At 52.0% G+C, this 25,396-nt stretch overlaps 8 protein-coding genes across 8 annotated transcripts; 5 read left to right on the forward strand and 3 right to left on the reverse strand.

The window, feature by feature from the left end:
- Positions 1-327: 327 nt before the first annotated feature.
- Positions 328-1,245, reverse strand: BDP81DRAFT_274094 (ankyrin repeat-containing domain protein; the record flags this gene model as incomplete). The annotated part of the gene is made up of 2 exons (XM_060582954.1): positions 328-816; positions 892-1,245. Coding segments are annotated over 2 exons (843 nt in total), but the record flags the coding sequence as incomplete, so codon positions are not given.
- Positions 1,246-3,502: 2,257 nt separating this feature from the next.
- On the reverse strand, positions 3,503-4,224 carry BDP81DRAFT_168154 (uncharacterized protein). Its single transcript, XM_060582133.1, has one exon. It carries the CDS (start codon positions 4,036-4,038, stop codon positions 3,586-3,588), a length of 453 nt encoding a protein of 150 aa, XP_060437979.1. The 5' UTR covers positions 4,039-4,224; the 3' UTR covers positions 3,503-3,585.
- A 1,264-nt stretch (positions 4,225-5,488) lies between these two features.
- Positions 5,489-6,503, forward strand: BDP81DRAFT_400624 (F-box domain-containing protein; the record flags this gene model as incomplete). The annotated part of the gene is made up of 3 exons (XM_060588714.1): positions 5,489-5,530; positions 5,613-6,342; positions 6,406-6,503. 3 exons carry the CDS (start codon positions 5,489-5,491, stop codon positions 6,501-6,503), a joined length of 870 nt encoding a protein of 289 aa, XP_060437980.1.
- Positions 6,504-9,027: 2,524 nt separating this feature from the next.
- BDP81DRAFT_168170 (major facilitator superfamily transporter) lies at positions 9,028-11,339 on the forward strand. Its single transcript, XM_060582134.1, has 3 exons — positions 9,028-9,574; positions 9,628-10,011; positions 10,080-11,339. Exons 1-3 carry the CDS (start codon positions 9,305-9,307, stop codon positions 11,217-11,219), a joined length of 1,794 nt encoding a protein of 597 aa, XP_060437981.1. The 5' UTR covers positions 9,028-9,304; the 3' UTR covers positions 11,220-11,339.
- A 1,676-nt stretch (positions 11,340-13,015) lies between these two features.
- Positions 13,016-14,043, reverse strand: BDP81DRAFT_476650 (uncharacterized protein; the record flags this gene model as incomplete). The annotated part of the gene is made up of 3 exons (XM_060594783.1): positions 13,646-14,043; positions 13,294-13,514; positions 13,016-13,199 (listed from the first exon to the last, which is right to left on the reverse strand). Exons 1-3 carry the CDS (start codon positions 13,805-13,807, stop codon positions 13,016-13,018), a joined length of 567 nt encoding a protein of 188 aa, XP_060437982.1. The 5' UTR covers positions 13,808-14,043.
- Positions 14,044-16,472: 2,429 nt separating this feature from the next.
- Positions 16,473-19,362, forward strand: BDP81DRAFT_510204 (Tannase/feruloyl esterase; the record flags this gene model as incomplete). The annotated part of the gene is made up of 3 exons (XM_060595740.1): positions 16,473-16,502; positions 17,172-18,513; positions 18,671-19,362. 3 exons carry the CDS (start codon positions 16,473-16,475, stop codon positions 18,892-18,894), a joined length of 1,596 nt encoding a protein of 531 aa, XP_060437983.1. The 3' UTR covers positions 18,895-19,362.
- A 530-nt stretch (positions 19,363-19,892) lies between these two features.
- Positions 19,893-21,097, forward strand: BDP81DRAFT_335349 (uncharacterized protein; the record flags this gene model as incomplete). Its single annotated transcript, XM_060585845.1, has 3 exons — positions 19,893-20,066; positions 20,138-20,746; positions 20,810-21,097. The coding sequence occupies 3 exons, from the start codon at positions 19,893-19,895 to the stop codon at positions 21,095-21,097; spliced, it is 1,071 nt and encodes a 356-aa protein (XP_060437984.1).
- A 924-nt stretch (positions 21,098-22,021) lies between these two features.
- BDP81DRAFT_168254 (subtilisin Carlsberg) lies at positions 22,022-25,363 on the forward strand. Its single transcript, XM_060582135.1, has 5 exons — positions 22,022-23,030; positions 23,090-23,566; positions 23,624-23,946; positions 24,024-24,450; positions 24,509-25,363. Exons 1-5 carry the CDS (start codon positions 22,102-22,104, stop codon positions 25,137-25,139), a joined length of 2,787 nt encoding a protein of 928 aa, XP_060437985.1. The 5' UTR covers positions 22,022-22,101; the 3' UTR covers positions 25,140-25,363.
- Positions 25,364-25,396: the final 33 nt, after the last annotated feature.

Consider the following 25,396-nt stretch of genomic DNA (forward strand, 5'->3'; position numbering starts at 1 on the left):
TGCCCAGTACTCTTTCCATTCCTGCGGTGTCCACCCTTCCGAGTCGCGGACCAAATCATTGACATCGAAGTCCTCATCATCCTCTTCCTCATACAACCAGGCTATGAACAGAAGGTGAAGCCATTTGTTAATAGACTCCTTCCTCTTCGTTGTCCATCTGACATTGCAAACTGCGTCCTCAACTGCATGGCCATGAAAACCTCTATAGTTCATGGGTAGAACGGCTGAATCAGGATCTCGCTGATGACTCCCAGCAATGGCCTCTGTGACATGGAGTTGTCTCTGTCCGGGCCCTGGCAGCGGCTTGGCACTTGCGTTACGCATAGATGCAATCACGTTGTCATCTTGGCGATATTTCTTCGCCAGATCTATTGGCGTCATGCCGCTAGCATTCAGTGCCTTAAAATGCGCACCATGATCTGTGAGAACCTGAATGACTGGTTCAGGGTCACGGCGATCCTTGAGCTGGCACGCCGCAAAGTGATGAAGCGGTGTGTTCCCAAAGGCGTCCCGAATATTTGGATCAACCTTGTACCTCGTGAGAAGAAGCGAAGCCACCACAGCGTCCCAGTTGGCGCATGCTTGATGCAGCGAATTGAGCTGAGTGCTTTCATGTGTCGTGAGAGATGCACCGGCTGCGATGAGCAGGTCCATTACCGCCCGAACGGGCGTAGATGTATTCGTGGTTGTGTAGGACCCTGCCTGATCATCGGCTACAAAGGCAAAGGCAAAGTACAGCGCGTTCGCGCCCAACCTGAGACGTTGTGATAGGACACCCATGGAGATTTTGGAGCTAGGCATCGCTCTCAGCGTTGGCTGAAAGCTAAGATAGACGAGATTGTATGCCTGACAAGCGAACTTGTCGCCGATCGTGCTGCCAAATTGACGTACCCAGATATCTGTCCTAAGGCTAGCATCAGCGCCATGATGTATAAGCAAAGCTAGTGACTTTTCATCTCGGTTGAATGCTGCCCAGTGTAGAGATGTCAGGTCCGTCTCGAGCGGGCGTCGCCAGGTCTTCTGATAAGTCTCTTCGTAGGGTGTATGTTCGATAGTGAACTCTGTGTGGTCTTTCGTATTTGCATCGGCACCGTATCTCAAAGACTCAATTATGCCAGGGTAGTTTCCCCTTTTCGCGGACAGCAGCAGGGAAGAGGCGTAATTCTTTTTGATGTCGTAGTCAAAGAGGAAGGGTGTGACGAGCTTAGAGAAACGTTTGCAGGTCCGTGCCAAGTGGGCGATGTCTCTCTAAAAGGCAAACCGCTCAAACCTAGCCCATTGGACAGGCTGCCACTGGTCTTCTTCGACATCGTAGCCGTACGCTACCTCATCTCTGTAGTTTTCCAAGACAGCATCGACAATTTGGTAAACGGTGTCTTTCGGCAGCTCTGATCAAGTGGCGGGGTACTCAATGTCTGCCTCGTCTTCCTCGTTTTATTTTCGGGCATCAGAGCTAGAAGTGGAGTCTCGAGGGGGTGTGAGAGGTGCGTAGGTTTTGCAAAGCGGTACAGTAGGGAACTGGTGGGTCTCTCTCCAAGAGGGCGTTTTCTGAAGAACCCCCATGTCTGCGTGTATGGCTGAAATTGGGTAGCGTTTGCAGAGGTGAAGTTGCCATGACGGACAGCGTTTAGGTTAAATGTCAATGTAGCCTGTAGGTAATCGCAGAACTTGGATGACGTGGTCCGAGGTGGCTGGGTTGATGTTGCACAGCAGGTCGCTCCTAAGGCTGAGACTCAGATCTCATGAGGCGGTCTCATCGATTGAGGAATGAAAAGCGAGCTGCAATCTGTTAGTGTGTGAGCGAACGACGAATGGGTGAAGGATGTGCGGGTACGCAAGAAATCTTAGGTAGGTATCCGCACCAGCCGCGTGTTCGGAGAAAGGTTCGAGAGGTGACTCAGAATTCAGGACGGTGCCCGTTTGCGCCACGGAATAGGGTTGACGTCATTTGACCTTGATGGCACAAAAAGATGCTGTGTGAAACGGTTACGTCAGGTTGGGCGCGATGAGGAGCAGTCGGTTGCAGTGAGATGAAGTTTACAAACGAGAGTAGTTTTATTTTTGGGGAGGTGAAGTTGAGAATGAAATGCTGGGCGGCTTGGGCGGCCGGGGTGGGGGCCCACGGGTTCATAATTTCGGGTGCCCGCGTACGGGGTGTGGGCCCGGCCGGAAGGCAGGCGCCAGGCGCCCCGAGACGCCGTTCTTTCCTCCAGTCCATTGGTCTGCGAAGAAGGAGACACGTGACCTGACACCGGACGATTGTCACGAAACGTGATGTGATGCGCCGACTCACTTCACGCAGCCACGCAGGCAATGGAAGCAACGGCAGCGCTGTGTTACCTGAGGGTACCTCTAAGTATTCCAGGAGGGGGCATGCTAACTACCAGGTAAGCAAGAGAAATCACCGAGGTAGGTAGATGTTTCAATATCGGGCTTGACCTTGGAGTGGTAGGAAAAACACGCTTCATTTGAGCGGTTGATGTTGGAGGGATACCTAAGCTCGAGGTTTTGTGATTTTTCCCTTGCTTCTTGTCCGGCAAAACGATGCATAAGGACAACACGGAAACGATATTGGGTGGTCTGCGCCATGGCATGGATCCAACGGAAGAAGAACTAAGGTTGGCTAGGGTATCCCGGTATTTTTTAAAGTGCACAGGGCAACATGCAAATACCCGACAAACATCGAGAGGTTGAGGAAAGTGCTCAGTCAAGTACTCTCACACTGTTGGCCAGAGGTTGATGCTGAAAGTCGCTCATGATCCCATCGGACGTCTATCACTCTCAAGGCCTCCATGAGTTGAGAGTGAAGAAGTGTTCACCTCCTCAACATCGCCAGTCGATCTGGTAGGACGGAACACTCTCGGCACTATCGATAGCCTTTGCAGCGCCCACGGTGCCCATGATGGTTTCTACATCCGCAGGCAACGAGATTTCGCAACAGTCTAAAACGGGTCATTTTTGTGAGCTCAGAGGCCAGCGCGCATATTGATCACACAGCCAAGCGAAAAATCCCGCCGCCCGCGCCGTGTTTACCGACTGCAATGCCGGCAACGAACATACCCGGCGCCGCAAATATCCCCCCACACGTCACTGCCTTCTTCCCTAGACCGTCTCCCGACACGGTGCAGATTCAGAAACGCAACTCAGGGTGCGATGTTGGTAGAGAAGGACCGCCAACCTGGGCCACCGATGGTGCAACGCGGTGGCCATCGGAGGTCACTACGCTGCCTTGGTCTTTTCTCGAGATCTCCGTGGATGGCCCCAGAATGATCAAGGGGGTGCCAGGCACGAATCTGATCAGCATCAATTATCTCATGTCGAAGTTGACGATTCGTCTTGCGCCTGGCGGCCATTACTCCGGAACGAGGTCCTTAACTTCCGCGTCGTGTTGGGGCCTAGTGTGGCTCGGGTTCTTGTAACCTGATCCTGCGAGAGCGGCGCCCCGTGTTTGTGCATCCACGTACTCCAGATTTCTTCGATCAATGCAAGAGAGTTTATCGACAGATGGGGGTTGTGAGAAGATGGGTCATGGGTGGAAGCAGCATACTGTCGGCGTGCGTCTACTCCCCTAGTGCGCACAGCCCATCAAATTGCTGTCGTTAAGGCTGTTATTAACTTATTAGGAGTCCCAGAGCTGCTGAGGCTCTTGCTCTGGCTTCTGCGTAAGGTAAATGTAGTTTGACAGCGTGATCTGTGATGATGCGTTACAATGATAGGAGATGCTGTGCTGAACGAGGGATAGGATCCGAAGGCAGGATCTGGGCGTTGGCATATGACGACGAAGATTAACTGACATGTAGGCGGAAGAAGAAGAGACTTTCCTTGCCCCTCTTCTTCTCCTGGTGCAAGTTGTTGACGTACCATACGTGGTGGCACAATAATAACAAGAAACAAGCGCATGTGCTTAAGGGACTTTTCTACGTATGTACCGCAGTGTTTAAGAAAAGCAAGCTGCGTACTCCGTATTCGTACTCCGTTCCTGGGCTTCGGCTGGATCAGGATTGAGCTGCCCGACGACGGCGCGGTGGGTAACGGCATGTCACGCCATCAACGTTGTTATCTCGGCGGGCCGGACAAGGAAACGACAGGAACAGGCGCGACGGGGAGCAGGGGCGTGTGCATGGCTCAGACGTTCTTCGAGAAGGAATTTTGGACCATGTTCGCTCATAACTCGGGGAGAAAATTAAGCAGGCGTGACGCATGTTATTGTTAGGTCTTGACAGGGCGTGCAGGGCTGTGAGGTCTGGACCTGAAATGCGAAGCTAGGACGAATCCCGAGATTGAGGCTCCCACCGCCTGTTTATTCGGGAGTGCAAAAGTGGGTTCTGACTCGAGAGGCTCGTAAGACGGTTCGGATGGGGTGATCATGATGTTATCCTGAGAGTCGGACAAAACCGGTAGATGACGGTCAATGCCGGACATTGAGCTGGTCAAGGCTTTGAGTTTTGTTTTCGTCTTTTTGAGCTTCGAGGCGCAGGCCGCGGCGACTTTCGTATCTGTGACGAGTGAATCGATCACTAAACAATGTGAGACCTCGAAGATAACAACAGTGTCGACAATTGTGTTATTCTGACTGAAAAATGGTGCTGTCGGCCTCCACTGTCTCTGCCGGGTGGATGTTGGCGAGCGAAGTGCCCGCAGAAGCGAAGCAAAAAGAGGTGCAGCGGGATCTCTCGCTTCGGAGATGCACTTGTTCAAATTGGGCGTGGCGCATGATGGATCACTTAGTCATCCAGCCACATTTCCCAGGTTGGTAGGTACCACCAAGAGGCAGGAGCCTCTCGGAAGGTCGCCATTTTCGAAAGGAAGGAGCCACCTCAGTGACCTCACGGGCTCACCGGCACTGACCGACACCGGGCAGGCGGTAACTGGTCGGGCGGACATTACGCCGGGAATAGCTAGGCTCGTAACGGTCCGGTATTCTCCACTCAGTTGAGCCTTGAAGGTTGACAGACCCAGTTCCCTGTCTCGAATCATCCAACTTTTGGCCGACATGTCACCGCATCCACTTTGTTTTCGACTCTCCCGAGACCATCAACCTTGCATCAGCCACTTCGCTGCTCCAAGAGCACGACCATCACATCAGTATCTATCGCGCCACAAAGACCCTAAACAGCAGACACACGCTCGTCATCGCGTCCCCTATCCACAATCGGGATCTTCGTTCCTGGCAAGGGTCCTCGTCGATTGGTTACTGATCCGTAGGGATTGACTTTGTGCCCTGCTTTTCGGCATCTCCACCTTATCAGCCTAGGTCTTCAAGATACCTTCACCTCGAATCCGACCACTCTCTCCAGCCACCCCTCGCAATCTCAGCATACACTCCCCTTTCGACATTGCTTCGGCTTCATCAACAATTATTTAAATATGACCTGCCTCGACATGTCCTCGGGGCATTATTCCGGTCCATCCTAAACCGCACGAGCCTTTGCTTCACATAGCAACTACAACCCTCTTACATCTTTGCCATCAAACTACGACTACCAACATGTCTAGTCTAACAACACCGATCGACTCATTACCCAACGAGGTAGGCATCTTCTGTTATCCATCGCAGCTAAGCGCCATCACTCTTATGCTACACTCCCGCTAACTTCCTTTACCCCGAACAGCTCCTCATCGCGATCCTGTCCACCTTTGAGTCTCGCCAGCTGCTGCCATTAACGACTGTCGACCGCCGTTTCAATGCTACTGCCACCACAATACTACAACACCGCCTCCTTCACACTGCAAGGATGGAAGGACACGAGGTGATGCTGGAGAGCTACCACCCAAGTGCCAGGAACTCAACACCGTCCATGACGTGTAGATTTACAGGCGTAGACTTCCTGGATTACCAGTGGACCGGTGAGGAAGATATGGACTTGCGTGATCTCTCTCACCTCTACTCCCACTTCCGCCCGGTCGTCTCCGAAGAGACGCGGCGCATGCGGAGGGTATTTGGTCGACGGATGCCGGGCGCCCCACTTGAACAAGAAATCGGCGACCAGCCGGTCGTTCAAGAACTCATCCTAGATGACGGAGAGCTCTTCTCCCAACTTTGCACAACAACCAGCCTAGTCAAGTCAGGTCCAAACCCTGGTCTTCTCGCTAGCCATAGCAATATTGAGAATGGCGTGGTACGCGTTTGGAGACATTGGTTAGCAAAGGCAGCCGCCAGGAGTGCCATTTGCGCAGCAGGCGATGGGCGACCGCGAATCGACGAGAGCACCATCTTGTGGGCCGACTCTACAAAGAATGTTGGCCTGCGATTCAGCGTCACCGATATCACCAAGGAGCGTCTACCTGTGTACCGTGGATTGGACGAGGATGCTCCTGTCGCGTACTCTCTGCACTACGAAGGTAAGTTTACTGTATTCAAACTCTTCTGGCAGGCAAATGGCAAACGGCTAACTATGGCATTAGAGTTACTGGTCCGCACCAGCCAAGTATTGCTCGCGATGGAGAAATCAGCAGTGCAAGAAGTTGTCGACTCAGGTAAATCAACCATCAATGCGTCATGAAAGTTCCTTCCGCCCGGCCAATACCGGGCCGGGTCAACACAGTCTTCACGAGTATCCGGGGGCTAGCGGTATCGACGACCTTAACTTGCAATGTCAACATCGAAAAGTTTCGAGAAGTAGAAGCAAGCGGGCCAGGCCATCGCAGATCGGCATTGGCTCAGTCATGGTCGTTACCGCCTGTCCTCCGTAGGATGGAACGCCTCCCAGAACTTGGCCACTCAATAGCGGCCACCTTGGTGAAGACGAACATCCAGCGTCAGAACACCCACCCATTCACACCACCACACCTCTTCGAGCTGTTCCAGACCACTTTACTTACTCTTCCGTCCTCTTTATAGGTTTTGTCATGCAGCTCGACGCAAAGAGTGCCCATGCAGTGGAGACCGTCTTAATGGCACCCGCTATGCGACCATTCCAGCCCCAAGCAGTTGCTGTAATGTGAAGGAATCGGTCATGTCAGGGTCCTGGCAAACGTTACACCGGTGACTGGCTCTTCGATTCCGTCTATACACATGGGGAACGCAGCAAAAGCCGAACGGAACGGGTCTTTCGGGGCCGCCGGCGAGCGAAACACGTCGCTTGTCTTTCGTCGAGGTCGCAAGGCCAGCCACGCATTGCATGAGATGCATGTATTGGATACAAAAGAGTTGATGTTTCACCATCTTGGCGACATCATCATGCGCCTGGCATAATGGAATAGGACGATCAACCTTGATTGGAATCAGTTCTTCTCGGGGATATATACAACATGGAATTTGGAAATGGCGTTTGGGCGAATCCGGTCTAGATGGGGTTACACAGAAAGGGCCAATAATGACGACGCGGATAGACAACGAAAACGGATGGCCGTTGAGGATTTACAGGACGAGATAGAGGTGCCCCCCCTTACCTTGACAACAGAATTGCCAAGGCTACTCGGGATGTTGAATTGTACAGGCGTACGCCATGATTTGGTGGACTTTCCCCTTGTATGACACTCCATACACATCCGACCACTTCATGTATGATCGACGCTGCGGGGCCATTCCACCAGCCGACCGCTCTGGCAGAGGGGCAATAGGGCGGACAAGCAACGAGGAACATTGGTTAGTCACCCGCTCGCAGGTCATTGAGATGGTCGCATCCCGCCGGCCGCAAGCACGTTGATGCCAGGTCTATTCCGCTATCACTACGTCAAAGTCATTGATCAGATGACCGATAACTGCGGCGCAGAATACGTGGACAATGTCAATGAACAGATGGGAGATGGTCTGCGACTCTGGATTAGCTTGCAGCATTCTACTTCGGCAAGTTCCTCGGACTCACACGGCTCTGTACGGAGTAGTTGGCGGCACCAGACAAGCAGGCTGCTTTGCTCGCAAATTGAGGTGCATTCCCGGGTCTACGGAGACGAACAAACGCGCCCTACCCGAGGCCATCTCAACGCTCGCGCCAGCAGCAAGGGCACAAGGGCCGCTACGACTCTGCGCAGCCTGACAAGGACCCTGGTTCTCTGGTGGTTTGCGAAACAGCTTGCAACGAAGGGGTGCCCCGCCCCCCGACCCATGGCGAGCGGGCCAATTTACCGAGCCCGGCCCCAAAGAAACAACTAGACATTGGCTCGGCTAGTGCGTTCTGTTCTAGATGGTAGAGCCTCAAATATGGCGATGCCACACACCGTGGCCTCGAGAGATTGGCCAGACTAGGTGAAAGGCCCCAAGTCCGGCAGGCAAGAGCCACTTGAAATGACAACAGGCTGTGGCAATCACAAATGGATCATTCGCAACGACACCATTGACATCAGCTCAAGCAGAGTGCACTTTTCAATTGAAGCTCGGCCGGGTTAGCCGCTTCACGAACGCAACTTTCACCCCGAGGTTGCAATCAACTGAACGCGCGTCAACTGTTAACTATCTGTGAAAAAAGTCAAAATGCATGGGGGAACAGGGAAAAGAGCCGAACAATGCTGGCCGTCATCTGGTGTCATAGGTCTGTCAGCTCCTGCAACCCACGATCAGCTGGCTTTGATTCCAATTAGCCTTGCATCAACATCGGCCACACCATGCACCACGGAGGTGCAGGCCGACGTCAAATTCCAGAGGCCGAGCCATCCTTTTTGTGCTCCAACTTCCAAGCAAGAGTCGAACTTATCTCCAGCCACTATGATACGTAGTCGGCGAAACAATACAGCTAGGCCCAGCGAAAATACCCAAGAGACAAATCTAGCATCAGGAAGGTTTCAGCGCGTCGTCTGCCCAGGCCGGTGATGGTCCAAGCACGCATCGGACGGGGTCGTTCTGACAGGGCTTGGTATCCCTGCAACCATGTCTCATCCAATGATGGCGCGGAAGAGAAGGCCGAACTCCTAGCCATCGCCGCTTTCACGACGCCTGGTATCCATACGGATACATGTCGAGGGCCTGTCATGCTTAGGGCCCGTGATGTTGCATCAGGTCTCTTGCAGCCGGTCAAGAAGTCGAGTCCCTGTTGACACTGGACAGTTCTTTTCCTCCATCACAGGCTCACAGCCGGATGTCGACTATAGTTTTCCATCTTTCATCACACAATGGGGATTTGTATCAGCTTAGTTTGCGTGGATGATCCGATCGTCTGATATCTAATCTAATTAACCATATCCTCTTCTAGACCCTCCCTTTAGTTTGCAGCTTCTTCATTCATACTTCACTGACTGGTCGCAACTTTCGCCTTTCCCCGCTTCCATTTCTCTTCTATCCTCACTGCTGGTTCAGTTTTTAATTCTACCGGAGCTGGGCTCCTTTTGTGCGACAACAGATCCCGACTAGAAAAATCGGTAATCGGGAATGATGGAGAGGGATATGGAAAAGGGCGAGTTTGATCCAGCACGGCCAGAGGAGAGCCATGCTGCACCGGAGAAGGCACCGAGGAGGATGTCGTTCGCGAGGCCCCCGCCGCCGCCCCCAAAAGACGAGCCCGCACGACCGATGACGAGTTCGACGAAGCGGCTGTCCTTTTCGACGACAATGAGTCAACGCAAGATCAAGTATGGGACTGGAAGACACTCGCAAACAGAACTGAGTCCTCAGCCGAATGATGACCCAGATGATCCGTTGGTATGTTCGGTCCAGCATTTTACAGTGGGCGGAGACTAACGTGCCTGTCACAGAATTGGCCCCAATGGAAGAAGGAACTCAATTTCATCGCTCTACTAATGACCGTAGGCCTGATCGGAGGGATGAAGACGGCATACATGAGCGTCAATAGTGTTCTCGCCGTCAGGTTTAATGTCTCTTATACAGCAGTGGCATCCTTGACGGCCGTACCGCTCGTCCTATCTGCCTTCACAGGTCTCTTTAGTCTGGCAGTGTCAAAGATATGGGGAAAGAGGCCGGTTTACTTGGTCTCCATGGTGTTGATCTTCATCGGCGCGATTTGGAACATGCGCGCAGGCGACAGCTTTGGGCAGTGCATGGGAGCGCGCGTCTTCCAGGGCCTCGGTTGGGGTGCCTTTGATACACTTGTTCTCGGTTCAATACAAGACACTTACTTTGTAAGTCAGCGCAATGATGTTCAATCGCAAAATGCGATTGGATTAGCCACTCACTGAAATCCATCTAGGAACATGAGCGCAGCGCTCGCATCACGACTTACCACGTCCTTTCAATTTCAACGACCTGGGGAGCCCCCTTGTTCGGTGGCCTGGCCTCGTTCGACGCGGGCCGCTTTACCATCCAATTCGACATCATCAACGCCTTTCAGATCATTGCCATACCGCTGATCCTCCTTGGTGCTCCTGAAACGACTTACGATAGATGGTCTAGTGGGAGCATCGCCCAAACCCCTGCGTCCGGGGTGTGGTGGATGTCAAAGGCCCCGAAACCACTCGGAAAGCCATCTGTCGAGGAAGTCAAGGCTTACCTGCGTACCATGAAGCCTCTCTCCTTCTCCGGCATGATGGATGTGCGCACGATTCTCCAAGCCCCGCGAGCTTTCGTCGCGCCCACGACCATTCTGCTCTTCGTCATCACCTTCATTCCGTACTGTGCGCTGTGGAGCTTGACGGAATCTCTGTCGCTCCTCTTCTTCCCCATGCCATGGATGCTCCGGGAGAACAGCATCGGCTCTCTTATGGCGGCACCCTTTATTTTCGCGATACTTACCGCTACTGGCCTTTCCGTTTATCAGAAACGCAATGTCGGTTACTCCCCCTACCACACCTTTTGCAGCTTGGCTGGCGGAACTGTCCTCGCGGCTACTGGCATCCTTGCATTTGGACTCAAGACGCACGCCGTCATGTCTGAGGTAGCTGACGAGGACCCTGCCAGCGTCTTCAAATTAGATGGCGTAGGCGCACATCTCTCCTTCCCTCTCCTGTCCTTCCTGCTGGGCTTCCTGGCTGCAGGTGTCACGGTCATTGACACCGCGATCCGCCCCATCATCTGGCGCTCAACGGAGTTCACCTCGTCTAACATGAACGTGTGCCTGCGGAACGTGGCTGATATGGATGCCGGCGTGACATGCTGGAGGAACTTGTTCGCCGGCGTCTTTGTCATGACGATTCCTAATGCGATTGTCATGTGGGCTGGTCTAAAGTCGACTGTTATCGGGCTCGGTGTCGCCCAGATCTTGGTCGCGATGGCGGTGTGTTGTACGTGGTGGTTGAATGACGAGCAGGTGAGGAGGATGGACGGACACGTCATGGGCCTGGTTGATTTAAGCATGTTGAAGAGGACTGGGAGCTTCTTTGATATGGACTGAGGGCTGCGTGGTCGTGAGATGTTTCGACTAATGATTGGGAATGATGGGATAATGAGCCCAAGACAAATGAAGGCAGTGGTGGCACATGTGGTAGCGCCTGGCTCAGTCGGGCTGAGTCGGAATGATTCGAAGGTTGGGGACTGGTCTGGATACACGCGGGGGCAGGAACTATTTGCTCCACTACTTTCTTTTGTTTGAGATACCCCCAGATTCGGCGGCAAGCAGTGCTTCAGAACGGCCTAGGCGGGGGGAGGGATTGATGAGAGACGAGGCAGGATGAGAGTGAAGGTGTCAAGAAAGAAAGGAAGAGAGGGATAAAAGGGCAACTGGCAAGCTTTGTGAAGCACCCACGGTGAAACTATAGTCTTCCAAATCAACTTGGCGGAGGGGAGGACACGAGTAATGGAAAAGCCACGTTCATTTTTGCTTCCTTTCAGCCTACCTGATGCCGCACCTGAATACTTGCATGTTTGCTTCGCGGTGCTTTTACCTTTTAGTTCGACAAGGTTACAAAGAGGAGAAGGGTGTTGTGATTTTCTTTTTCCCTGTCTTGTATTTGAAGCAGGAGGATGCAGCATAGTCCCGGTCGGGGGAGATAAGGGCCGGAGGCGTTATGCGCGGGTGGAGGGTCTCTAAGTTTCAGGGTGGGGATTTGTGCGAGGTGATGTGGATTTGGCTTGGCTCTTGGTGAAAACGCACGGCATGAGCTGCCCTGTAGCCTCGAAAGAGTTTTGATAAAGCAGGGGAGACTTGAGGTTTGATTACAGGATGATGGCTATGCTGATGTTGCGAACACGTGTGTATCCAGGTATTTACGTGGTGTCGTCGTGCCTCTTTCGAATACATCTGGCTTTACCTAGTCTGTGTTTCTAGAATCGTGACGGAACGGGTTGAAATTGCGTTTTCAGGCTGGAGCATGCTCCGTCTGATGTTCGGATGGGGGCTGAGGTTGGTCTCGTCTGATGCTTGGGGTGGTTGGTGTGTTGCGATTGGGCTAGCTTGTTGGTTTGATCGTCTGGAGTTTCCGAGGGCCGGGGAGAGCGCGTTGGATGTGGATGGCGGGCGGAGAATTGGGGGCGTCCGTCGTCTGATCTTCGGGTGGGGGCTTTCAGGGAGCGTTTGGTGGCTTTTGCGGATTTGGAGGGATGCGGTGTCGATTTTGTCTTTGTATGTCATTTAATCGAGGGATAGAGGACTCAGGAAACAAGTTTTGTCGAGAGAGTTGCTGCCTTGTAGACGATTTTGTGCTTGTTGAATGGTCAGGAGAGGGTGGTATCGTGATATTTCTGGGAGTCCTCTCTGATGACTGCTTTCGGATTCGATTTCGTTCAAAATGTAGATGGCTCATCATTGAAGACTTGAATGAAAGGGAGGCAAGAGGATAATAGCAGCAGAAGGAGTGGATTTCCGTCCGTGTTGTCAATAATTCCTTTACCTTAGTTGTCGACTTGCGATTTACCGAGGGACAGTTTAGACAAAAGTGTACTTGTCTATCATTACTAAAGTAGGTATATCTCTTCAACTCGTCTCTTGATATTCCCCTCCTTTCCAAAGTACGCCACCACAAAAAGGTTCCTCATTAATTTGACTACTTCGTTTCTCCCCGTTGCTTTCCGTAGCGTTCTACCCGCCCCCGAAGGCCCGAAGAGACTGGTATCTAACATATCAAATCCCTCATCGACCTAAGTTCCCATCCTCCACACCTTAGGCCGACTACATTCCTGATTATCGTATTGGCATAGGAACCGCTCCTTAAAGAAGTGTTCACCTAGAGTATGACGTAGATGCTTCCGTCTTTACATCCTCTCGACCTTTCTTCTCGGCTGTCCCATCTTCTGGTCTTCAACCGAGCCAGTTGAAGTGATCTCCTCGGTGTGCATTGGCGCCTTGCGGTCGACAGAGACACCACGGGTCGTGCCGGTGCGGCGGAAGTATCGAAAGTCGGTGAAGGAGACAACGGCAGTGTATGCGGCCAGGAGGCTATAGTACGAGAGTCCAGTCAGCTCATGTTCCCAAGTTGAAGGCGGACAAATTGCATCTCGGCTTTGATTCTGGTGGGAAAAAATAAACTTACTTGAGGAAGATACCGCACCCGACAATCACCCAGCTGAGAATGCAGCTAGTTCCGATGCAGCGCTGGATGTTACCCTGGATGGACATGAAGACGACGGCGCCCCAGAAGACGGGCTCAAGGCCGTTGAGAATGGAGTTGGCTTTCAGGGAAGCCAAGCCCCGGCCTCGGGCCCAGTGCTGCGTTGCGATTTGGTAGATGATGAAGACCATTGATTTCACGGACTGTTGGGTTATGGTGTTAGCCAACTTTGTCCCTTGACTCCAGTTATCGGACAAATTGTGCCAGAATTGATCTGGACTGTCTCTCGGCACTAGACTCCTGCATCAGGATAATGGGGAACGGCTGCACTTACTATACCCAAAGACATGGTGTTCGTGCGAGTAACCGGGCCGCCCTTGAGGGATATTCTTGCGCCCGAAAGTCCCATGACGATGTGAATCACAATGATTTGCACAATGTGGACCTTCATCATGTGCCGGTTGTCGAACAAGGGCATATTGGCGATTCTCTCCATCTTTGCTTTGGTGATAATTGGTGATGAGCGAGCGATATGTGATGGTGTACTCGTCGATGAAGAGGAGAGGGTCGAAAGACTGAGGATTTTCGGTATTGAGAACAACTGTATTCTGCGATGCAGTGGTTTCTGAAGGGCAGAGGTAATCAGGGAGGCACGCAGGTTTCTATATGAATTATCCCCAACCACGTAGGTTTACTCTATACGCGTACGGCCTTTCCTTGACGAGTGTAATGATGAACCGCATCATCCGCAAGTGGTTTGGCAAAGCCAGCACAGCAACGAAAACGCCCAGCGTCAGTTAGTATGGCTGTGTGGTTGGAACGTCATGTCACTATCTGGAGGGAAAATGGCAGTGCAAATCAGCCCGTCGGTCTCGGTTTCCCATGGAAGTGGGCCTGTTGAACCTCCTTGTTCTCAACCTACCAGCGAGCTTAATTGGCATTTCTAATAGCGGAGCGCCAACCCGCACGCCGCCAAAAAACCCAAAATGTCGGTCTCGGTTTACCGTGGCTTTGTAGACCCTGTACGGCAGACTGCAAGAGGCACTCCGCCAAAACACTTTTTCTCAGTAGACTTACGGTAGCCGTACAATTAATTACGCTAAAGTGCTATACATGCTAAATAAATATAATTACTAATCTCGTACAATATAGCAAAATTACTTACGACCGGAGGCGCCGTAGATTATATTGTTACGCCCGCCGCAACTTGTCACTGTGGGCGCGTAGCTATATAATGCAGAACAAGGGACAATGATGCCGGAGTCATCATTATCGAAGCTTTTGCTTTGTGCCACAGTTGGTTGCCTTGTCCAGCTCGTAACATATATAAGGGCGGTTAATTAGGATGTATAAATAATGTTACGGCCAGCTAGTCGTAGGGGTAGTTTGCAGAAGTTGAGGCTGCGGAACTGGTAACAGTAATCGTAGTCGTGGAATAGTTTCAAGGAAACTATGTCTGTCAATCGTAAGGGTGGGTAAGGCTTCGGTGATCAGTCGTAGTCTTGTCAAGGTAGTAGCTGAAAGCGGATGTTAATCCTGATACGAAGTTAATTGCTGAAGAAGCTATGGGAAGTCTGTCCTAGAGTCCGGCTCAAGTCCATCCTATATACAAGTCCTGATTCTGAACATGTCCTTTGTGCTGGACAGTGTCCTTGTTTGGATATGTTGGATAGCTCATTGTTACGACCCAACATGCACGACCAAGAACAGGGCCTGCCCCGCAGGCTTACGACGGTTACGATACGCCATACATGCACAGGACAAGGGGACACAAGGCACCCTCTCACGGAACGGAAGAACTATGGTACAAGTCACGTGATGATAAGAGATATGATAAGGGATAAGGATATGTTGGATATTCGACATATCCAACCGAGTCAAGGATATGTTGGATATTCGGCATATCCAACCTATCCAGACAAAGTGGACTGTTCAGCACTGTTCAGTTAGGATCGGACTTGTATATAGAAGTGGACTCGAGCTGGGCTCTAGGACAGACTTTCCATAGCTTCTTCAGCAATTAACTTCGTATCAGGATTAACATCCGCTTTCAGTACCTTGACAAGACTACGATTGATCACCGAAGCCTTACCTACCCTTACGATTGACAGACATAGCTTCCCTGAAGCTATCCCCGATTACGATTACTGTTACCAGTTCCGCAGCCTCACCTGTTTCGGCAGGCCGCCCTCTCCAGACATATCCGGCCTTAAGCCGCAAAAATTCAAGAATGGAACTGGGGCACCAGCGGGAACCAGGGACAGATAGAACGCATAGTAGCCATAAGGCACGATTTGGAGGACGATTTGAACTGTATCTAGCAATAGTTATAGGGCGACGGCTCTCCACGCCATATACCCTTCGGGAGGTCGGCCGCAAGGGCGGCTGCGCCCTTGCCGCCACGGCGTTAAATATAACACACAAACACACACACACACGCCTGGAGGAAGTGTCAGACAGGCTGAGATGCCGCACATCTTGATTATCGCTGCAGACTAGGCGTTACTTCCAGATCAAATCAGGGGCTCGAATAGTAGATCTGGCATGGAAGCTTGAAGGTACACGAAGATCAATCGTTCACCGCAGCCTGCGAAATGCAGAATACACATGCTTTTGGGAACTTGTGGAATATGGGTTTCCCGGTGGTGGGGCCGGTACACCTCGGGGGGCCATTTTCGGCCTGTCCCACTCGGTAGTAGCCGAATGGGGCAATTCCGGGCCCCGCACAATCGGAGCAGCCACGGCCCTGGCTTTTGTTGTTCGAAACTGTTTATGACCTCGCTTTCCCCAAATCTTGATCATGGCTGCGAGACGGTATCCTTAAAAACAGCCTTGATTTCGTGTCCCTGGGATTCAAACCAGCAACGCCCTATCTTAGGTAGGCTGCCAAGCGACAAAGTATTCGATGCGGCGATAGAGCGTTGGCTAATTCTACGGCGCTGTGTTCAGCAGAACTAAAAACCGCATTTAGGGATTTGTTTGATTTTCTACCCCATTGCTGGTTGTAGGTAGGGGCATATAGGTAGACTAAGGAGCGGCACAGCACATAAAGGGAAAAACTTCTTCACATGAGAATGGTTGCTGATAGCCAACCTGAAGTTTCTGGTGGTAGGGACTAGTGGTACTCAATTCTAGTACCTGGGTAAGAAATTGGAAGAAACATGCCGTTATCTGCCATGAAGACATTCTCCGTGGGAAAGAATGACTTTCAAGCCTCTTAGCATTTCTAAACTTGCGAAGGTCAAATGTTAACTAGCGGCACGTGGAGCCTCGCCTATCTCGTTCCTTGTGTTGACTTTGGGACACCTTGAAAACCCCGGGGCCGGTGCGGCCTGGGGCTTTACTTTTGGTCGTCTGATGGGAACCTGTAATACCGTCTACTTAGTCTTTCTGGGAATGTTTGGCAGAAGAAACCTAAAACTGTCTATAGTTACCCTGTAACGTTTTACACAGTTGACATGAGCGATACTCGTATTAACCGAGGGGAGATGATGTTTTATGACATTAGCGAAACCGAGCTAATCATATTGTGTAGTCTGACCGCAAGTTGAAAACTTCTTACTTGTGTGCCCTTACGATTGGTGTGTTCGCGTAAATAATTGCCAAGTATAGAACCATGGAAAGAAGTCATTTGGAGCCAATCGAGGTCTGAGGACCTTCATTAATTGAGGTTTTAGCACCAATTCACCTCGCTGGAATATGAACCTTGAAGTCGTCTTCCGTCCAACACATCATTGAACTAAGAGCTCTCTCATTCTCCCTGTACAATGTTACTGAATCTCATCACTATTCTCGGCTGGATTTGGGGCTTCCTCGTTCCGACCGTGCAAGGTCAATGGGCGGATCCCGGTCTCTCGCAGGTCGCCTTTGGCGCAAACAACGCATGCCAAACTGGCAGTATACGATATCCAGAATTTGAGGGCATTCATGTCGTATCGCTGACTGCGACTGAAGAACGAAACTTCACATACAAGCCTCATCCCAGATTTCAATTCGGCCGGGCGATTCATGGCCTGAACTTTTGTAACTTGACAGTGATCTACACCCATCCTGGCTGGAACGATGAGATCGAAGTTACGACGCTTCTCCCGATGGAAAATTGGAACGGGAGATTTCAAGGAAATGGGGGTGGCGGATTGGTAACGGGGGGGATCGAAGTGGGCGGGATTACGATGATGCCTTCTTTGGAGGCAGGATTCGCCGTTAGTACAACTGATGGTGGCCACTCGAGCAAACTTGACGACGCATCAGGCGATGATATGTCTTGGGCATTTACTAGTCCAGGCAACGGCAACTGGCCTCTTTTCCTCGACTTTTCCCATGTCGCTCTACACGACATGGCCACAATTGGAAAAGCCTTGACACAGTCTTTCTACGGCACACCTCCGAAGTACACGTACTTCTATGGCGGCTCAACTTGCGGAAGACAGGCTTACATGCTGGCCCAACTCTATGCCGACGACTTTGACGGCATTCTAGGGTTCTGCCCTGCTATCAACTGGGACAAATTTCAATGGTCTCCTCTATGGGCTCACCGAGTCATGGACAAGAAGGACGTCTACCCACCGCCTTGCGAGTTCGAAGCCATTACAGCCGCGGCCATGAAAGCATGCGACAGGCTCGATGGAGTCGAGGATGGAATTATTTCCATGCCCTCTCGGTGCTTCTTCGATGCCCGTACTCTGGTCGGCCACCCTTTCGACTGCGGAGGGACAGACGCTTTGTTCACCGCTGAAGCCGCAGAGGCCGCAAATGCTGCTTGGAATGGACCTCAAAGCATCTCTGGTGAATTCCAATGGTATAGGTATGGAAGAGACGCTAAAATGTGGCAATTCGGGGCTCTTCATACCTCATGCGGTGGTGAAGGAGAACAGTGCGCGCCGGTTAGGTTATCCATTGCCGAGTCCTACGCACGATACTTTGTTGCAAAAAACGCCAATATCGATCTTCAGACCCTTGACCCCAGTCAATGGGACGACCTTTTCATCGCGTCGCGAAGCGAGTATGAATCAACCACCGGCACTTCCGACCCTGACTTGAGCAGGTTCCGCAAGGCCGGGGGAAAGCTGCTCAGCTGGCACGGGATGGCGGACCAGATCATCCCTGTCAACGGGACGGTCGATTATACAGACAGAGTTCTCAAGAAGGATCCCAAAGCCCATGACTATTTTCGTATGTTCCTCGCCCCGGGCGCCGATCATAGTATTTTATCACAAAGCGAGGTAGCAAGTGGAAGACTTGTATAGTAGAAAGTGGCTTGATTCCTCTAAGTGGAAGATCCGTATGAGGATCATATCTATACCGTACAAGACGGGTAATCGGTTTGTGGAAAGCGGTATCGTACGGCAGTAACCGGCAGCGCCACGTGTGGCGCTGCGACATATTTCGAATGATCTTGCCCCGCGGAACACATTATCCGCGCTGATTGACTGGGTTGAAAAGGGAATCGCTCCAGTCACATTGAGAGTTGAGGGGCTCAATGCTTCTGGTAAACAGATGAGAAGAGACATCTGCATGTATCCTCAAGTGCAGCACTATATTGGTGGTGATCCGGCCTCCCCGGCATCTTTTGCTTGCATTTAACACGGCCCTGGGGCCAAGAGAGCTTTGGTTCTCATGTCGAAGTAGAAAGGGGACGAGCAGCGACATCACTCAACGATACGAATAGTTACTATAATGAGTGCACTTGCGGGGAAGCGGAGTATATCGTGAAGAAGATATGGCGGACTTCGAGCATGGCACTCAAGGGATATTTACGTTATTACATCTTAATACTCGGAGAACAAATATAAGGTACGGAGTGGAAATACAAAGCACAAGCAAGTTCCAACCTCAAAATCTTTCCAACAAGAGGTAGACTTAGATTGAGCAGTGAGCGCAGGCAGATGTCGGCCCTTACGTTTCGCAACTTGCGGACAAGAGGTTAGGTACTAGTATCCATTGACCTAAGTACGGACTTGAGTCAAAACCGGGGCACGGCTTTGTCTGTTGAAATCTGAAGAAATACGTGTATCTAGACATAACAGTTGAGCGAAATGGTTCAATGACCCTCAGACCAATCTGCGAGAATCGAAGAGTTAATGATGCTGCTGTGGAGTCGGACCCATTCGGAGGTGGTGGGGCTTTTTACTCCAGGTTTACTCCGATCCCCCTCCGGCGCTTCTCCATCCAGCCGTCTTATCGAAAGACGTGCTACAGCAGTACAGCTGCAACCTGCTGATGAGGGGAATCTGTAAGCATAGTGGATCTAACATCGAGCTGCCGGAGCCGATAGAGGCTTATCTTCAACTACCTTACTCAAGATCAAAGATTTGTCACAAAAGTAGTGCCACAATTGGGCTTGACTTAACTCCGTTTTGAGTCCGGTCGTCGACAAACTTTAGATTTCGTCATATTCTCCGCCCGAAACACCTCGGCAACTCGGATAGCGTTGCCGCTAACCCATCTTCAACCAAACCCAACTCCTTCAGGAATTCTTTGAAAGGAACTCACCTCGGCCCAGAAGTCCTTGTTCGTCTTCAGAGTGTCTCGTGTTTCTACATATTCAAGTCCACGCCCGTTCATATTATTTCACTATCACAATGGCTACTGACTACAAATTCAAGGGATGGGTGGCGGACGACCCCTCCTCGGTAGACGGGAAGATGATCTGGAGAGAGTACGAGCCTAAGGTCTGGGAGGAGACGGACGTCGATATCAAAATCACTCACTCGGGCATTTGCGGCTCCGATATTCACACTCTGCGCGCTGGCTGGGTATGTCGCATACTCATGCGTCGTCTGCATGTTCTTCGAGTCGTGATTGGCTTGCTGACTCTTCGTCTCAGGGTGCCACCAGATTTCCTGCCGTCGTTGGCCACGAGATTGTGGGTGTAGCCGTCCGTGTTGGATCCCAGGCAGAAGGCGGCATCAAAGTTGGCGACGTCGTCGGCGTGGGCGCGCAGTCTGATTCCTGTCTATCGCGCGATGGGCCCTGCGATGCGTGCGAAGTCGGCGAGGAGAACTACTGTACCAAGCGCGTCAACACCTACAACAGCGTCCATCGCAACGGAAGTCAGACACAGGGTGGATATGCATTGTACCATCGCTGCCCGAGTTACTTCGTCATCAAGATTCCCAAGGGCATTGCACCTGAGCAAGCTGCTCCCATGCTCTGCGGCGGTGTGACGGTCTTCTCGCCCCTGAAGCGCTATAATGTCGGGCCCGGCAAGAGAGTCGGCGTCATTGGCGTTGGCGGGCTCGGTCATTGTGCAGTCTTGTTTGCAAAGGCTCTCGGCGCAGACAAAGTGGTGGCCATTTCGAGAAAGTCCGATAAGAAGAAAGATGCTACGCAGCTTGGTGCAACCGATTTCATCGCCACGGCCGAGGATGAAGACTGGGCCACTAAGAATGCCCGGACTCTCGACGTAATCATTTCAACCGTCGCATCTCCCAAGGTATGTCACAATCACCAAATGGAACACAAGAAGTCAGTAATGGCTGACTCGATTTCATGGAAGATGCCTCTGGCCCAGTACCTTGGTCTTCTGTCACGCGGAGGTACATTTGTTCAAGTCGGTGCTCCCGAGGAGCCGGTGCCATTGAGCGCTTTTGCCCTTATCAGAACCCGAGTGCATTTGACAGGATCGGTCATTGGAAGCCCTGGGGAAATCCGAGAAATGTTTGATCTTGTTGCTGCGAAGGGAGTCAAGGTCTGGGTTGAGACACGCCCGATGAAGGAGGCCAACCAGGCAATTTTGGACATGGTCGACGGGAAGCCCAGGTACCGATATGTTTTGACAAACTAAGAACTCGTTAAAAACCATAAATGACAAGACCTATACCGTTTATTGACTGTAGGCTCTGGGTCATTGGACTCAGAAGGAGAGCTCACAGTTTGGCTGAGATCATAGGGTTATGTGTTACCTGCGGCATATGGAACTTCCGTATTTTCGAAAAGCAAGAATTAATTGACCCTCAGCGTGAACAGTCTTCCTGCCTCAGTGGGTGTAGCGTACTCTCGGCAGACGCTCGCAGGCGGATACTGCTCTATTTAAGCAGCATGGATACGGGTAGCATGGCTGAATGACCTTGATTTTCACCGGAAACCTCCATCGCAATTTGTCACGAATCAGCATATAGAGTAGCTCATGGAAATCGGGATCTCAACTGTGGTCTAATCAACTATGGAAAAGGGGAAAAGGGAAGCCCTCGAGGGAGCCCCTTTTGTATGCCCATACCCCTGTCTACCCCTTATCTCTACCCCTGAGATATCCACTGCTATACCTCTCGTGACACAATTTACTTCAAGACCCACATCGAGAGCTCCCCATCAACCGGAAGATTCAATATCGAATGGTCTTATTGTCATTGTCATCGCATTGAGCAATCTGACATCCATCGGTCATGAGGCTCAACTCAGGCGTCTTCTGCCAGTCAATACCGTTAAAGTGAGATGTTTTCTTTACAACTTACTGCGCAGTCAAAACATCTCGCTCTCGCGTCGGATGCCACCCATTGTGGAGCGGAACCCCTGTACGGCCGGGGATCTGCGGTTGACATCACGAAAGAATCTCGTATTTGCCGTTCTTCATCTCCAAACTCGTGCCACTTTCACCCACGAAAGCAACAAACCCCCCAGAACAACATAAGAAAGCGGGGACGCGATCGCGGGCCGCCCGTGACCAGTTCCGGGGGTTCAGCGCCACCATCTTCTTATATGGACGACATGGCCGCGCGACGGAATTTGGCTCTCTGTCCGCTCCTTATCCATCGGCCTACTTTCTTGTGAGCGGGTGATCAATCAGATAGGATGAGGGTCTCACACGCACTCGTCTCGGCCCTCCTGGGATCGAACTTTGCCGCCGCCAACCCGCTTCATCCGCGCATCTACACAAAGCCTTCGCCAGCAACGCTTCCCAGAGCGGAAGCAAGCAACAAAGACGTGAACCCGAGCGAGCTCATCCCCGGCGCCTACATCGTCGAGTTCGCGGACGACAATGATACACCCGAGACCTTCTACAGCTCTTTGAAGGCCGATGGCCTCGACATTGAATCTCGCATGGATCTGAGCAACCGGCTGTTCAAGGGTGTTTCTTTCCAGGTCAAGAATGCTGGCGAGGTTCACCACGATAGCGCACTCTTCCGTCGCAAGATCGAATCCTCGCCGCGCATCCGGAACCTGTGGCCCGTCCGTACGATCAAGCTTGCAAAACCCGAGGATTACGGTGCACCAGCCAAGGGGGCGGCTCCCAAGGCCAACACCAAGCGCCAGGAAGCGGCATTTGGAAACTCAACCAATGACACCTTCTCGCCACACGTCATGACCCAGGTCGACAAGCTGCGCGAACAGGGGATCACTGGTAAGGGAGTCCGTATTGCCATCATCGACAGCGGCGTGGACTACACTCACCCTGCCCTTGGCGGATGCTTCGGCCCTGGATGCCTGGTGGAAGCCGGGTGGGATTTCACGGGCGACGACTTCTTACCCAACGTGAGACCGCTACAGCCCGATGCGGACCCCATGGATGACTGCGCTGGACACGGAACTCACGTTGCTGGCATCATTGCCGCTCAGCTTGAGGGCAATGAGTACGGCTTCACGGGTGCCGCCCCTGGAGCTAAGCTGGCAGCATACCGAGCGTGGGGATGCGCCTCCACATCGACGAACGAGGTGCTGCTCGCTGCCTTCAGCCGAGCCTTTGAGGAGGGAGCTGATATCATTTCATGCTCCGATGGAGAGTTCGTGCCCCTTTATCAATTTTAGGAACATGGTCAAGTCTTACTAACCTCATTGATAGTCCATCTGGCTGGGCCGAGGATGCTTGGGGTGTCCTCGCCTCTCGCATCGTCGACGCGGGTGTCCCAGTCGTCATCTCCGAAGGCAACGACGGCGGCAACGGCATGTTCTACGCGTCAACCCCGGCTACCGGTCGTGGTGTCGCTGGAAGTGGTGCCGTGACGAACTCTAAATTTCCTACGATCCTCAATGAAGGCACGTTCTCCGTAGATTCCAACTCCACATCAGCCGTCAAGTCCGACTTTGCCTACTTGCCCGGTGTCCCTGAGCTCGTGGGAGACCTTTCACTTCAGCTCTGGAGCCCGGGTGAGAACAACGCCTGCAGCGAGTTGCCTGACGGCACTCCCGATCTGAGCAACAAGATTGTTTTGCTTCTGTTCCCCGACTCCCGAGCCACGGGTTGCTATCCAATTGACCAGGGCAACAAGATTGTCGCCAAAGGTGGACACCATATTCTCTTCTACACGAATGATAATACGTGAGTCACCGCCTCGGCTGTTTTCTATGTTCTACGGCTTCTAATGTCATCTTTCAGTACTATGCGGGACGAGCAATATGTCTACTCCGAGGGCATCCAGGGCGTCGCTTCTATCCCGCCTTACCAGTCTGACCAATGGCTCTCACTGTTGCAACAAGGTCGCAGCGTCACGATCTCCATCCCCGGCGCCAACAACACCAGGACTCGTCTCGAGGAGCTTGAGAATAACTCCAGTGGATCCTACATGGGATCTTTCTCCAGCTGGGGCCCGACTTGGGAGTTGGAAGCCAGCCCTCAATTTGCCGCCCCTGGAGCCAACATTCTGTCTACTTTTCCTGTTGCCCTGGGTGGCTATCGTGTCATGACTGGCACTAGCATGTGTAAGTCAACATCCATGGATGTTTTGTGTCACAAGCCGATGAAATAACTTAAACAAAGCAAGCTGACACTTTTCAAGCTTGCCCTTTGAACGCCGCCATTTACGCTCTTCTTGCCGAAGCTCACGGAACCAAGGACCCCAAACGTCTCAGATCCATCGTGTCGTCTACATCAAAGCCGTTGGCCTGGTATGACGGCACTGCGGCCCACGCCGATCTCATTGCCCCTGTTCCGCAACAGGGTGCTGGAATCATCCAGGCGTTTGATGCAGCTCGCAGTAATGTCGAGCTCAGCGTTGATAGCATCTCCTTCAACGATACCGACTACTTCACTGGCAACGAGACTTTCACCATTGAGAATCATGGATCTGTGGATGTTGAATTTGAAGTCAGCCATCGCAAAGCCGTCACCATGTACACCTTCGTGGAGACCACCGACCGCTTGAGGGCTGCCTCATTCCCCAACCCAATCATCGAGGAGTGGGCTGAGCTTCAATTCAGTTCCGAGTAAGTCATTTACGGCCTACGATTATCTCTCAATCCTTTGGACTAACAAGATGAACAGAAAGATCACCGTGCCCGCTGGAGGATCCGCAGAACTTACCGTCACCTGCATTCCCCCATCTAACGTCAACGCTACTCGTCTACCAGTCTACAGCGGCTACATCGCTCTCACCAGTACCACCGATGCCCCTCCCTTGAGCCTGCCCTATCTCGGAGTTGTTGGCAGCATGCATGACATTTCTGTCATCACACCGGCACAGGCATACCTCGCCAACTACTACAGCCAAGCCCCAGCAAACACAACGTACACGATCCCGCGCCCCGACCCAGCCAAACCACCTCTGACTGATCGTGGAGACCAATCGGCGACCCCCAACGTCATCATCTCACCCACAGTCGGCACTGCCTCCATCCAGGTCGATGTCTTGAGAATTAGCGGGGGCAAGGAGGAGAACCTAGGCAGTCTGGCAGGCTGGCCTCTTCTCTATGCGCCTCGCACCGAAACACATGCTTTCTTCAATGGGCTGCTTGCTGATAGCACTGTTCTTGAGCCTGCTATCTACGCTATGAAGGTCAGCGCTCTGCGTATCTTTGGTGATAGGGAGAAGGAAGGAGACTGGGATGTTGTCAAGACGGTGCCATTCGTTCTGAAGTACGAAGCATCTGGGAACGGAACCGCGACCTCAGCGTGATAGTTGGGGGTAGTATGTATTCTAAATTTCCAACTGCGTATCCACGGTGCCCATATCAAGAATGATAATATCAAAATGTTTAGTATTGATCGCCAGCAACCAGGAAGTTGGGGATCAAGTGTCTATCAACATCAACTCATCGAGTCGTCTGCAGAATTCGGTGTTTCAGCGCCATTGTGCAGGGCACCGAGATTTCTTACGCCGCTAAGCCTCCATGTCCCATCAAGATTTGACCCTACGGAAGGCTTGATCCGGCC

Source organism: Colletotrichum phormii (assembly GCF_030913505.1).
Source record: "Colletotrichum phormii strain CBS 102054 chromosome Unknown BDP81scaffold_40, whole genome shotgun sequence".
In the NCBI taxonomy this organism is placed as follows: domain Eukaryota; kingdom Fungi; phylum Ascomycota; class Sordariomycetes; order Glomerellales; family Glomerellaceae; genus Colletotrichum; species Colletotrichum phormii.